Source organism: Melanostigma gelatinosum, assembly GCF_949748355.1.
Source record: "Melanostigma gelatinosum genome assembly, chromosome: 17".
Lineage (NCBI taxonomy): Eukaryota > Metazoa > Chordata > Actinopteri > Perciformes > Zoarcidae > Melanostigma > Melanostigma gelatinosum.
The window spans coordinates 15,150,670-15,163,060 of record NC_136650.1 but is presented as its reverse complement, the minus strand read 5'-3'; the positions used below and the strand labels follow the sequence as shown (position 1 = coordinate 15,163,060).

Sequence of the window (12,391 nt, the reverse complement as noted above, 5' to 3'; positions counted from 1 at the left end):
CACTGAATATAATTAAATGTACATAAATATAATACGTATTACTAAATAAACTGTTTTACGTGAATAAAACATTGTATCATGTATTGTATTGCTTGAGATAGTCTCTTGTTTATTATCTAAGAATAAATTGTACTTGCAATCCTTAAAACAGGAGCAAAAAAGCTGAGTGGCAAATGGAGCAAAAAAAGGCATCTGTTTTTGTATTTTTCTGCACCATTTCACTCCTGCATGCCACTATATGCACAGCACATAGTACATGATAATGTACATTAATAACATGAATCCCCCTGGGCTCTCTGTATCAGGCACCTTTAGGAGCTACCAGTTGCTCAAAGTGCCACTGTTGTCTGGGGTGATGGGTGCAGGGGCGCAGGAAGAGACCCCCCGTCTTTGCGCGGGTGTTGACGTCTCTTGGGCTGCTCTGTGTGAGACCTCCTTCCTTCACAACCTCCAGACATAACTGGGAGTGCTGGTGAACGAGTTGACCGCTCAGCTGAAACAGAAAACAGACGCAGTGGGTTAGCCAAAAACGCCAACTGTGACCACATACATCTAATGAGATACATAACAGGGAAGTGTAACTCTCTGTCTTGCCTTTATGAACTTCCACTGGAGTCTTCTGGTGGTAGGTCGGTGTGTGGGGCACGGAGATAAGATCACTCTCTCTCCGCTGGCGTCCAAACACAGAGACCCCATCGGGCCCCAACGCACTTCAAACTCAGAGTTCAGATCGCAGTGCTGCAACGACAAGAGAGATCATCTTTGCCACTGTGTGTTTACCTGTCTGTCTTTGACTTTCACAACTGTTTTCATGGTTACCTGGCTGCCCGTCCCACTGCACGGCGCTGCGTTCATGGCCCCACCCTGCGGTCCCAGCCCTCGGGGGTAGTCCGCACAGCTGCCGGTGCCGACATTGTACAGCTTCGGATAAATGGGACACTTCAGTCATCGGTCATGTCCATCAATGAGTGGAATAAATCCTGTGTGCGTGTAGGTGTGAGTGTGTGTGTGTGTGTGTGCTACCTCGCCTGACAGCGTAGGTCTGTCCTGGGGGATGTAAAGTTGTGGATAAACTGTAGTCAGGAACCAGTGAAAGTTACGACAGCCCAGACTCCTCTTAAGCCGCAGACGCTCCGTGATGTTAGGGCTCTCAGACTGCACAGAAGAAATAACAATTAGGTCCTTCGACTTCTTTTTTTTTAAATATTTGGTACACTCACCACCAGCCAATCTCTTGACTAACTCCCCACATCAAACATACACACCTGCCTGATGAAATGAGCAAGTGTGTCTCTCCTATAGAAGATCTTCCTGTATGCGTCCATCCAGGTGTCTGCTATCCGGATCTTGTTCCTCTGAAGCAGCTCCTGGTCTGGGAAGCGGTAAGGCAGTTGGCGATGGTCTAGGTGGGCAACACGTGAGCAAGGAACCACCTCCATGGTGCCCCCGCAAGACCACACCTGGGATAACGGGAACAGTAAAAAGAGGTTTGTGTCCCTGTAGTTTTTGTGTTTCTGTGCCTTTCATTACAACGCAGTATTATATTTTGATGTTTTGTTTTGCAAGCTGCACATTGATATGTATTTCAACACGCTGCACCATTTTCCATTCCAATCTGTCACATAACATGTTACAATTCCAAAATATTTATTTCATCGGTCATCTTAGGAAAAAAGGGTGGTCACGTAACAGTTTCTTCTGTTATTGTTGCATTTGTCACCCGGCGCAGACATTCCCAGATCACGATTCAACCTGAGATTTTCCATTTGCAAAAAGCATCATGTCCCAGAAAGACATTCCTGAGGCCCTGACAGAAGGCAACTAAATCAGCCAAAGCGTCGCTGAAAAAAAAGGCTTAATTGGTTTAAGATGAAAAAACAAAAGCAATCTGTCGCCTCTCTGTAAAGTGTGAGCAGGTAAATTGCAGATTTGGATGGAAGGTCGATGGGTTTTTTTTTTAATGCTTTACCCTGATTGACAGCTCAATTTGTTCCACTCCCCACAGCACCATCCCAGGGTCGTAGGCTCCCACACTCTGGAAGAAATGTCTGTCGACGGCCACAACTCCGCCTCCCAACGCTGGGCTCCTGTCGTACACAGAATCAGCATCACTTTACTGGACAAGAGCAAAGAGGAATCTGTCTCTGTATCGCAGCAGCAGAGAGACATTACAAACTTCACAGTATTACAGTCTTAATTCGCAAGGATCACAACACATAGCCAAGAGCAGTTAACTTGTGACTCCTTGTCGAAGGTCATATATTTCTGTGAGCTATGAGCACTTAAAGCAAAGAGGACCTTACCCATTTGAAGTCTGCTTGAGGCGGCTACCAGCAGCTACTGTCCGGATTATGCAACCCTGGCCAATCCCATTCAGTGCAAGTCATCAGAGTAAGGTAATGACCAACAATGTACAGAATTGTATTGTGCCATAAGGGTTCATGCAGTTATGCAAGGTACGCCAACATATATTGTAAATATAAAGTATACTCAGTATATATATATATATAAATAGATATTCAGCATTTTTAATGTAGGTAGATCATTTTGACTTGGTCATTTTAAAAGTAGCTCGCAAGCCGAAAAAGTGTGGGCACCCCTGATCTAGAGTAACACGCATATTCACCCCCCCCCCCCCCCCCCCCGAATCGATCGGTTAAAGAGTGGGTAGTCGTCCACAATTTTGGCAAATTTAAGATATGACTTTGCAACTACAGTTTGCGTTGCTTGTCTTAGTCTAACACAAACAGTAGAGATTGTAACGTTAGTTGCAGTTCAGCTTGCTCTAGTTATTTGCAGACGTGAAATCGACAGTTACTGTAATTCCCGTTGGCATGGTAGGCTACAACTGCACGTAAATACACCGTATACAAAAAGAGCCACTCACACTGGCCATTGAAAAGCACCGTGGAGCCGAGGTCGTGCACAAAACCGCTGACAAAAAAGTTCTGCCTCAATACTTTGTATGCTTTCATTTGTTTTCCTGAGTAGAAGGATGTCTGGAGGACAATAGTTGCTGAACGTTATATCCACCGCCTCGATAGCAGGAAAGTCTTTCAATTGAGTTGAACAATCGCTCCCCTTTGTAACATGGGGACGAGGTCCATCATGTTGTGGTTTTCTCTCGTATTATCGACTTAACGCGCACAGTGCGGACAATTTCCTCCATCTCGTCTTTAAGCATAATCGGTGTTGTAAGCACAAGCGCATGCGCATGCGCATTGTCATCGGAATTACGTCACTGTAAACAACCTGTTCGAATTCCAGAACTTTAATGACGTCATTAGCGACATCTGTTTTTGGCTCTGACATTCGGAATTACGTCACTGTAATGATGTCATAATGATGTCATTATGTTTTTGGCTCTGACATTCTTCTGGCTTTGATATTTTCTTTAAATACCCTGGTAAGCCGTTTGAAAGCATACACAGTTACAGTGGAAGTATACACAGTGGACACATACACAGTTACAGAGGAAAGTAAATCTACAGAGACAATAAATATGTTTTCATGTCCACCATACATACACCACACCCTGCCAGGCAAGCAGGAGAGGACGCCTACATCAGAGCATATAGGCCTCCCATCCATCAGTGGTAAGGCTATGGTCCTACAGCATCGGCCCCATCTAAAGCCACAGCCACGTCAGACCATACCCATCAGAGGTGTTGCTCACCTTAAACAAAGTTCTCTCCAGACATTAAGTGACACAAGGTCGAAAGATGGATGTGTGCCCAAAATTCGGCAGGGAGACACTGTCAATGACACCGTCCTCACACCGTGTCCACCAAACACCTTGCCAGGCCAGAAGGAGTGGAAGCCTTCATTAAGGCGTATGTCACTCATCAGTGGTAAGGCTAGCAAGCAGGAGAGGACGCCTACATCAGAGCATATAGGCCTCCCACCCATCAGTGGTAAGGCTAGCAAGCAGGAGAGGACGCCTACATCAGAGCATATAGGCCTCCCACCCATCATTATTATGGCTAAGGTCCTACAGCATCGGCCCCAGCTAAAGCCACAGCCACGTCAGACCATACCCATCAGAGGTGTTGATCACCTTAAACAAAGTTCTCTCCAGACATTAAGTGACACAAGGTCGAAAGATGGATGTGTGCCCAAAATTCGGCAGGGAGACACTGTCAATGACACCGTCCTCACACCGTGTCCACCAAACACCTTGCCAGGCCAGAAGGAGTGGAAGCCTTCATTAAGGCGTATGTCACTCATCAGTGGTAAGGCTAGCAAGCAGGAGAGGACGCCTACATCAGAGCATATAGGCCTCCCACCCATCAGTGGTAAGGCTAGCAAGCAGGAGAGGACGCCTACATCAGAGCATATAGGCCTCCCACCCATCATTATTAAGGCTAAGGTCCTACAGCATCGGCCCCAGCTAAAGCCACAGCCACGTCAGACCATACCCATCAGAGGTGTTGCTCACCTTAAACAAAGTTCTCTCCAGACATTAAGTGACACAAGGTCGAAAGATGGATGTGTGCCCAAAATTCGGCAGGGAGACACTGTCAATGACACCGTCCTCACCGTTTTTGTCGTTTTGACTCCGGTGAAATTATGAGATTAAATTGTAATCTGCTAACGACGTGCTACGAGGACGTGTCGTATGTTATGCTTGGAGCATTAGCATGATGCGTTGATAGTGTTACGTAGTGCGGCGATGGCACTGATTTAACGAGCGAGGACGGATTGAGACGAACTTGAGTCGAGGCGGATGGCATCGCGGGTTAATAGTGCATTTACGTGCTGTTCGGATGATCCCGTTTTTGTCGTTTTGACTCCGGTGAAATTATGAGATTAAATTGTAATCTGCTAACGACGTGCTACGAGGACGTGTCGTATGTTATGCTTGGAGCATTAGCATGATGCGTTGATAGTGTTACGTCGTGCGGCGATACTAGATTGGTTCCTGATCCACGTTGGAGGCCATATCCCCGATCGCCACCCAGGGTTACCGTCTCTGAGATCTCAGAGCTGTTCAGAGCAAAGGCAATACTCCCATATAAAAGCACAACAAAGAAATAAAGAGGCTTTTATATTTCTATGAATGTATCAACACTAAAGATGTATTTTTTTACCTCAAGTAATGCAAGAGTGTGGGATATGAAGAGTGTGTATATGAAGTTATGGTGGTGCTGGTTGCTGGTACCAGCCAATGCAATCTTAAACCAGGAAAAAGATCCGAACTCTTGTCCTGACAGATCTACTGTACTCTTTTGACTTCATGTTGGTTTGCGTCTGCTTCTCTGCAAATGGAATGTACTGTAATAAAACATCTTTTTTCCCCACAGCATTTTGATATTATTAGATAAAAAAAATAACTGTTATGTTAATAAATGAAAAATATGACTGTTATTCCCCTGGCTTGTTGTTTTTGTTCAGTTTTCACAGAAACATTCATTAAAGCATGATGGAGCTTATGAGATTGTCACATCAGGAGTCCCCCTTTTTCTCTTTTACAAAACAGATACAAGTATATTCCTTAAAACCTTAACATGTACATTGCAATACAATGATTGGTGGCTATCAGAGGCCTTCATTTCGCTCAATTGTTGTGTTTTGGAAGTCCGTGGATAAAACGTCTGCTCATGCAGAGTAAAATTTACTTCCTGATCAGTTTCATGGACATTCAAATAAAAAAACAAATCATTCTTGATGAGATGGCTGAAAGCCGATTCCTCCAGCAAATCAAAGTTTTCTTTGTGCCTCGGTTTCTGCAATAATCTGCTGACATCCAGACAAATTTATGATGTCAGGATTACAGATAAACCAGCTGTAAATTATGCTATGCCACTTCAAAATGTAAAAGTCTATAGACATATGAGGCTGTGCTTTGAGCCAAAGGGTTAACCATGTTCACAATATTAGTTTAGCATGTTAGCACGCTAACGTTTGCTCATTAGCACTCAACAATAAGTAACCTACAGCTGAAGCCGATGGGAATGTCATTTATGGGAGTTTTTGGTCACATACTAAAGTATTGGACGTATTAAAACATTGATGATGACGGCAGTGGAAACATTTAGGGAACCCCAACGCCATAATAATTCATCGTGAGGGAGACTTGCATATGTGTGCAGAGTTTTATGGAAATCCCTCCAACAGCTGTTGCTGAATTAATTGTTCTTGGACTCGCCAACAAAACACACAAAGTTAATGATGCCAGACCTCTGTCATACAAGACTGTTGTTTGTCCACATTGTTTGTAGAAGTAGTGTGTATTTGTTTTGTGCATGCATGTGTGTCTGTCTTTTGTTAGCTGCTGCCACGGTTCATCTGAGGTGAAAGCGCATGCAATCCTCATGCATTGTTGACGTGGGCGTTGGGTGAAAAATGAGAAAGTATGCGTGCTGTGGCTCACATTGACACGTCTGTCATAGGTCCAGCTGCTCTGACCTGGCAAAATGCTGCTCCACTGTGTGTGTGTGTGTGTGTGTGTGTGTGTGTGTGTGTGTGTGTGTGTGTGTGTGTGTGTGTGTGTGTGTGTGTGTGTGTGTGTGTGTGTGTGTGTGTTTGCAGGAAGTGGATTGAGGGGAATACTGGATCTGTCTGAATTAGATAGATACATCAGTGGGGATGATGACATATACTTTATGGTTATGTGGCAGTGTTTTCTCTTCGTGTGTCAGTGAAATAGTTGTTTTCCGTTGTGTTAGATGTAGCAGTGATGTAAGGGTCACTAAAATGCCCAGTCATTTATAGAAGAAGATAGAAAGCAGTCCTCTGTATTCAAACACCTGGCAGGATTGTACTCATTTAACACAGACAGACGTAGATGAGGTAACCTTTCCATTCTGTTGTACAGCGGTGTGTTTTTGCAGGATGACTATCGACGGATTATCAACTCTCAGAATCAGATGACTAGTATTCAAAAAACAATTATTTCTCTTTTCTTTTAATCCAATTTGTCTTAATAGAAACTTCATCAATCTGTATCTAATCTAGTTAGAATTTAAGAGCAATCTTATTAATTCTTAATTTCACTGCCACTGTTTTTCAATTTAATGATCAAATTCAAATAATTAAATGGTACTCTCACCACCCTGTTTCACACCCGTAATATTTGAGCGATGCCACCCAGCATATAAGGTGGAAAATAAGAATGATTGCTGCTGTTATTTTCTCCTTACAGCAATTCCAAATGTGTTTTTTGATGCTTTGCACAAATACAGGTGTCATTGAAACACTGATTCACAATTTAAAGGGTGCCCTTATAAAGTGTTTGTGTCACCAGGAACTTTCTAAATGAGACATTCAGAAGCCGTTTTTGTCCCTGACCTTAATTGCTGCTGTAAGCCAAGTTTATGACACATTTGAATGCACTTAATCTTTACTCAGTGTCAGCCGCGGCTCCTGAGGCCCAATCCGCATAGACCTAATTGCACAACGAGGACATAACAAATGAATGAAAACAACAGTGTCTGTGTAAAGAACACCCAAGGCTCTTAAAGGCACGCACAGTAAGTACAGCCAGCCCCGTCCTGAGTCAAATAGCCCCATGGATCTTCATAAGGAGGCCACGGCTCCATGCACCACAGCAGCTGGCATCCATCTGAGTCTCACTGGCTCATCAGAAGATGTGTGTGCTTGTGAGAATGCGACGTGTCTCAGGTCCTTTTTCTCTTTCACTTCTCTTTTGTTTTCACAGGGCCTTTGTTATTGTATGTGTGGCATTGGGTGCTGACTCCATGACAGGTTAGATGCATGAATTGTGGGCTGGTCTACTCTCTGCAACTACTTTTTTCTTTTATTCTGACCGTATTAAACCCCATAATTCAGAAGTGTACTGAAGCGGTATAGCCCGTTCCTTTGTCAGAAACTGAGCTTGCATATCCGACGAAACACAGAAATGTTGTTTAAAATGTTAGTAAGCGCGTGAACAAGTATATATTTCTTTAATTTTACAAAATGTCATTCACAAGCAAAGACAGAATATGATCTTTAACTTCTTTGTGAAGTTACCAATGATGAAGTTGCACCCAAAAGAGGTTTAAAAGAAATCCAAAAACAATTTGTTTGGGATTTGGAAAGTAAAGTAGCATCATTTCCCATCACAGATATCGAGCATCATTCAAGTCCATTGTATTTAATCATGATTTAGAGTTCGTGTCTCGAGGCCCCAATGAGGAAATGACAGCTCATTTGAAACCTGCCGATAAGCAATACTCATAAATCAATCTTGTATGTTTCGAGCTGCAGGAGTTGTCTCCTGGACCCCAAACAGAACATAAGGGCCTTTTCTGTTCTTTCATTATACTTTATAGGTATAGGCTACTATGTCTTGCAGTCTTCTGGGCAAACATGGATTGCTTTTCAGTGTGAAAATAGCAACACAATGACTCTGTGTCCTCTTGAACACCTCTGAAGATCTAAAGCAGCGAGATGTTTGTCCTTCTTGTCCAACGGCTCAGTAGCCTATAGTCATGTAGCTGAGAGAGAAGACGTATTAATCAACAGCAAGTGTTTGACCTGTGCCTCGAAGCTGCAGACATACCATATGACTGTTTTTTTATTCTAAAGGTGCTGTGTACTTGACTGGGCTAAGTGCACCATGGGATAAGAAAAGCATTTACCGTGACAGAGCATGAGGCGGTTATTAGCACTCAATGCCTGGACAAGGAGAGCGTCCTCCTGCCTGCCAGTTGACATCCTAACCTCTGTGGCTTGAATAACGGCCACACTTATGATTGGGCAGCGAGTTACAGTAGACACAAGGACACGAAAAACACATTAGCACTGGATGCTAATCACTGACAGCATCCACTCCTCTCAGTCACATGGACTACACTACAGGATATTACTGTGTCATAATCATGTTTATTATGAGCACATCTTTAAGGATATTCTCAGAAGTAAATCATATCGTGCACAACAATAAGAAAGTGATCAGTTGGGGCTTTAGAGAAGATTTTTAAGGCAGATGGCTCCCTCTGCTGTTGGCAGCTGATAATGTATGAGTGTATATTTTTGGTCAATATGCATTGTAAATCATGATCCCAAACAATAAATCGTTTTAGAATGAAACCTTTTGTGGAACTGAATCACTCACACAGGTGTTTTCAGACCACCTGATTGGCATCTCTCTTACTCTCCTGTTGAGTTCTGTTGCACCTGAGGTCATTTTGACAAAAGTGAATGTTTGATGCTGGTTGTATTCCATTAGCTGCTTCAGGGTCTGGTATTGTGCATGCTGGCTCACTGTCACACTGGCATGTCTTATACTGGGACACGTAAATAGAACAGCGTCATCGTCAGTGATTAGTAGCAGCTGTGATTTTCCTACTGTGACAAGTTGAAATGTGAATGATGAGCTCACTGAGCTGACGTCTAATCAATAGAATAATTAAAAAGACCTGGGTCTGCAGGGACAGAACTACACTACAAAGCCAAAAGTATGTAGACATCTGAATATTCGGTGGGTTTTTTTAAACATCTTTTTCGACAATAAGTATGTTTAGGTCCTTCATAAAGTAACTAGCTTGTCTAACCACAGGTCTGTATGCTACGGGAAGTTACTTTTCAGCAAAAATTTCAGTATGTTTTACCGGATCCCTACCAGTAATTGATCTGTTCAGAAAAAAAAACCCATTTGTCTTATCGCTTATTATTCAGAGTGCGAAATTGGTTTTAAGTCGCCCTGTTTTTTTTATTCTAACTCTATTTTAGGATAAAGAGAGAGGAAGGGTGCAATGGTGGTGTCGGGGTTAAAGCTTTGTCCGGAACAAATCCATCTGTATTTTAATCGATCTAATATTAAAATATACCACGGACTAATTTTGGTCCTCTACTTGATACTACTCATAATTTCATCACTTCCATCCAGGTAAGTTTATCGAGATGAATCTGTGTTTAGATTCTGTCAGTAGATAATGAAGAAGATGATTTAAGATCATGTTCTCTACGTGTTTCCACACTGAATATAATTAAATGTACATAAATATAATACGTATTACTAAATAAACTGTTTTACTGTAAATAAAACATTGTATCATGTATTGTATTGCTTGAGATAGTCTCTTGTTTATTATCTAAGAATAAATTGTACTTGCAATCCTTAAAACAGGAGCAAAAAATCTGAGTGGCAAATGGAGCAAAAAAAGGCATCTGTTTTTGTATTTTTCTGCACCATTTCACTCCTGCATGCCACTATATGCACAGCACATAGTACATGATAATGTACATTAATAACATGAATCCCCCTGGGCTCTCTGTATCAGTCACCTTTAGGAGCTACCAGTTGCTCAAAGTGCCACTGTTGTCTGGGGTGATGGGTGCAGGGGCGCAGGAAGAGACCCCCCGTCTTTGCGCGGGTGTTGACGTCTCTTGGGCTGCTCTGTGTGAGACCTCCTTCCTTCACAACCTCCAGACATAACTGGGAGTGCTGGTGAACGAGTTGACCGCTCAGCTGAAACAGAAAACAGACGCAGTGGGTTAGCCAAAAACGCCAACTGTGACCACATACATCTAATGAGATACATAACAGGGAAGTGTAACTCTCTGTCTTGCCTTTATGAACTTCCACTGGAGTCTTCTGGTGGTAGGTCGGTGTGTGGGGCACGGAGATAAGATCACTCTCTCTCCGCTGGCGTCCAAACACAGAGACCCCATCGGGCCCCAACGCACTTCAAACTCAGAGTTCAGATCGCAGTGCTGCAACGACAAGAGAGATCATCTTTGCCACTGTGTGTTTACCTGTCTGTCTTTGACTTTCACAACTGTTTTCATGGTTACCTGGCTGCCCGTCCCACTGCACGGCGCTGCGTTCATGGCCCCACCCTGCGGTCCCAGCCCTCGGGGGTAGTCCGCACAGCTGCCGGTGCCGACATTGTACAGCTTCGGACAAATGGGACACTTCAGTCATCGGTCATGTCCATCAATGAGTGGAATAAATCCTGTGTGCGTGTAGGTGTGAGTGTGTGTGTGTGTGTGTGCTACCTCGCCTGACAGCGTAGGTCTGTCCTGGGGGATGTAAAGTTGTGGATAAACTGTAGTCAGGAACCAGTGAAAGTTACGACAGCCCAGACTCCTCTTAAGCCGCAGACGCTCCGTGATGTTAGGGCTCTCAGACTGCACAGAAGAAATAACAATTAGGTCCTTCGACTTCTTTTTAAAAAAATATTTGGTACACTCACCACCAGCCAATGTCTTGACTAAGTCCCCACATCAAACATACACACCTGCCTGATGAAATGAGCAAGTGTGTCTCTCCTATAGAAGATCTTCCTGTATGCGTCCATCCAGGTGTCTGCTATCCGGATCTTGTTCCTCTGAAGCAGCTCCTGGTCTGGGAAGCGGTAAGGCAGTTGGCGATGGTCTAGGTGGGCAACACGTGAGCAAGGAACCACCTCCATGGTGCCCCCGCAAGACCACACCTGGGATAACGGGAACAGTAAAAAGAGGTTTGTGTCCCTGTAGTTTTTGTGTTTCTGTGCCTTTCATTACAACGCAGTATTATATTTTGATGTTTTGTTTTGCAAGCTGCACATTGATATGTATTTCAACACGCTGCACCATTTTCCATTCCAATCTGTCACATAACATGTTACAATTCCAAAATATTTATTTCATCGGTCATCTTAGGAAAAAAGGGTGGCCACGTAACAGTTTCTTCTGTTATTGTTGCATTTGTCACCCGGCGCAGACATTCCCAGATCACGATTCAACCTGAGATTTTCCATTTGCAAAAAGCATCATGTCCCAGAAAGACATTCCTGAGGCCCTGACAGAAGGCAACTAAATCAGCCAAAGCGTCGCTGAAAAAAAAGGCTTAATTGGTTTAAGATGAAAAAACAAAAGCAATCTGTCGCCTCTCTGTAAAGTGTGAGCAGGTAAATTGCAGATTTGGATGGAAGGTCGATGGGTTTTTTTTTTAATGCTTTACCCTGATTGACAGCTCAATTTGTTCCACTCCCCACAGCACCATCCCAGGGTCGTAGGCTCCCACACTCTGGAAGAAATGTCTGTCGACGGCCACAACTCCGCCTCCCAACGCTGGGCTCCTGTCGTACACAGAATCAGCATCACTTTACTGGACAAGAGCAAAGAGGAATCTGTCTCTGTATCGCAGCAGCAGAGAGACATTACAAACTTCACAGTATTACAGTCTTAATTCGCAAGGATCACAACACATAGCCAAGAGCAGTTAACTTGTGACTCCTTGTCGAAGGTCATATATTTCTGTGAGCTATGAGCACTTAAAGCAAAGAGGACCTTACCCATTTGAAGTCTGCTTGAGGCGGCTACCAGCAGCTACTGTCCGGATTATGCAACCCTGGCCAATCCCATTCAGTGCAAGTCATCAGAGTAAGGTAATGACCAACAATGTACAGAATTGTATTGTGCCATAAGGGTTCATGCAGTTATGCAAGGTACGCCAACA

General features: G+C 43.6%; 3 protein-coding genes across 3 annotated transcripts in view; all 3 read right to left on the bottom strand.

The window, feature by feature from the left end:
- Positions 1-430, bottom strand: part of LOC306791158 (polypeptide N-acetylgalactosaminyltransferase 15-like) — a gene marked incomplete at its 3' end in the record, with an annotated part of 10,924 nt that extends 10,494 nt beyond the window's left edge. Inside the window, exon 1 of the mRNA XM_079287785.1 lies at positions 310-430. The remainder of the gene's footprint in view (positions 1-309) is intronic.
- Positions 302-1,406, bottom strand: LOC306791157 (polypeptide N-acetylgalactosaminyltransferase 15-like; the record flags this gene model as incomplete). Its single annotated transcript, XM_079287784.1, has 5 exons — positions 1,266-1,406; positions 1,024-1,155; positions 820-921; positions 595-738; positions 302-493 (listed from the first exon to the last, which is right to left on the bottom strand). The coding sequence occupies exons 1-5, from the start codon at positions 1,323-1,325 to the stop codon at positions 302-304; spliced, it is 630 nt and encodes a 209-aa protein (XP_079143910.1). The 5' UTR covers positions 1,326-1,406.
- Positions 1,279-12,391, bottom strand: LOC306790986 (polypeptide N-acetylgalactosaminyltransferase 15-like). Its single transcript, XM_079287559.1, has 9 exons — positions 12,228-12,391; positions 11,894-12,011; positions 11,190-11,384; positions 10,948-11,079; positions 10,744-10,845; positions 10,519-10,662; positions 10,234-10,417; positions 1,970-2,087; positions 1,279-1,460 (listed from the first exon to the last, which is right to left on the bottom strand). The coding sequence occupies exons 2-9, from the start codon at positions 11,933-11,935 to the stop codon at positions 1,403-1,405; spliced, it is 975 nt and encodes a 324-aa protein (XP_079143685.1). The 5' UTR covers positions 11,936-12,011; positions 12,228-12,391; the 3' UTR covers positions 1,279-1,402.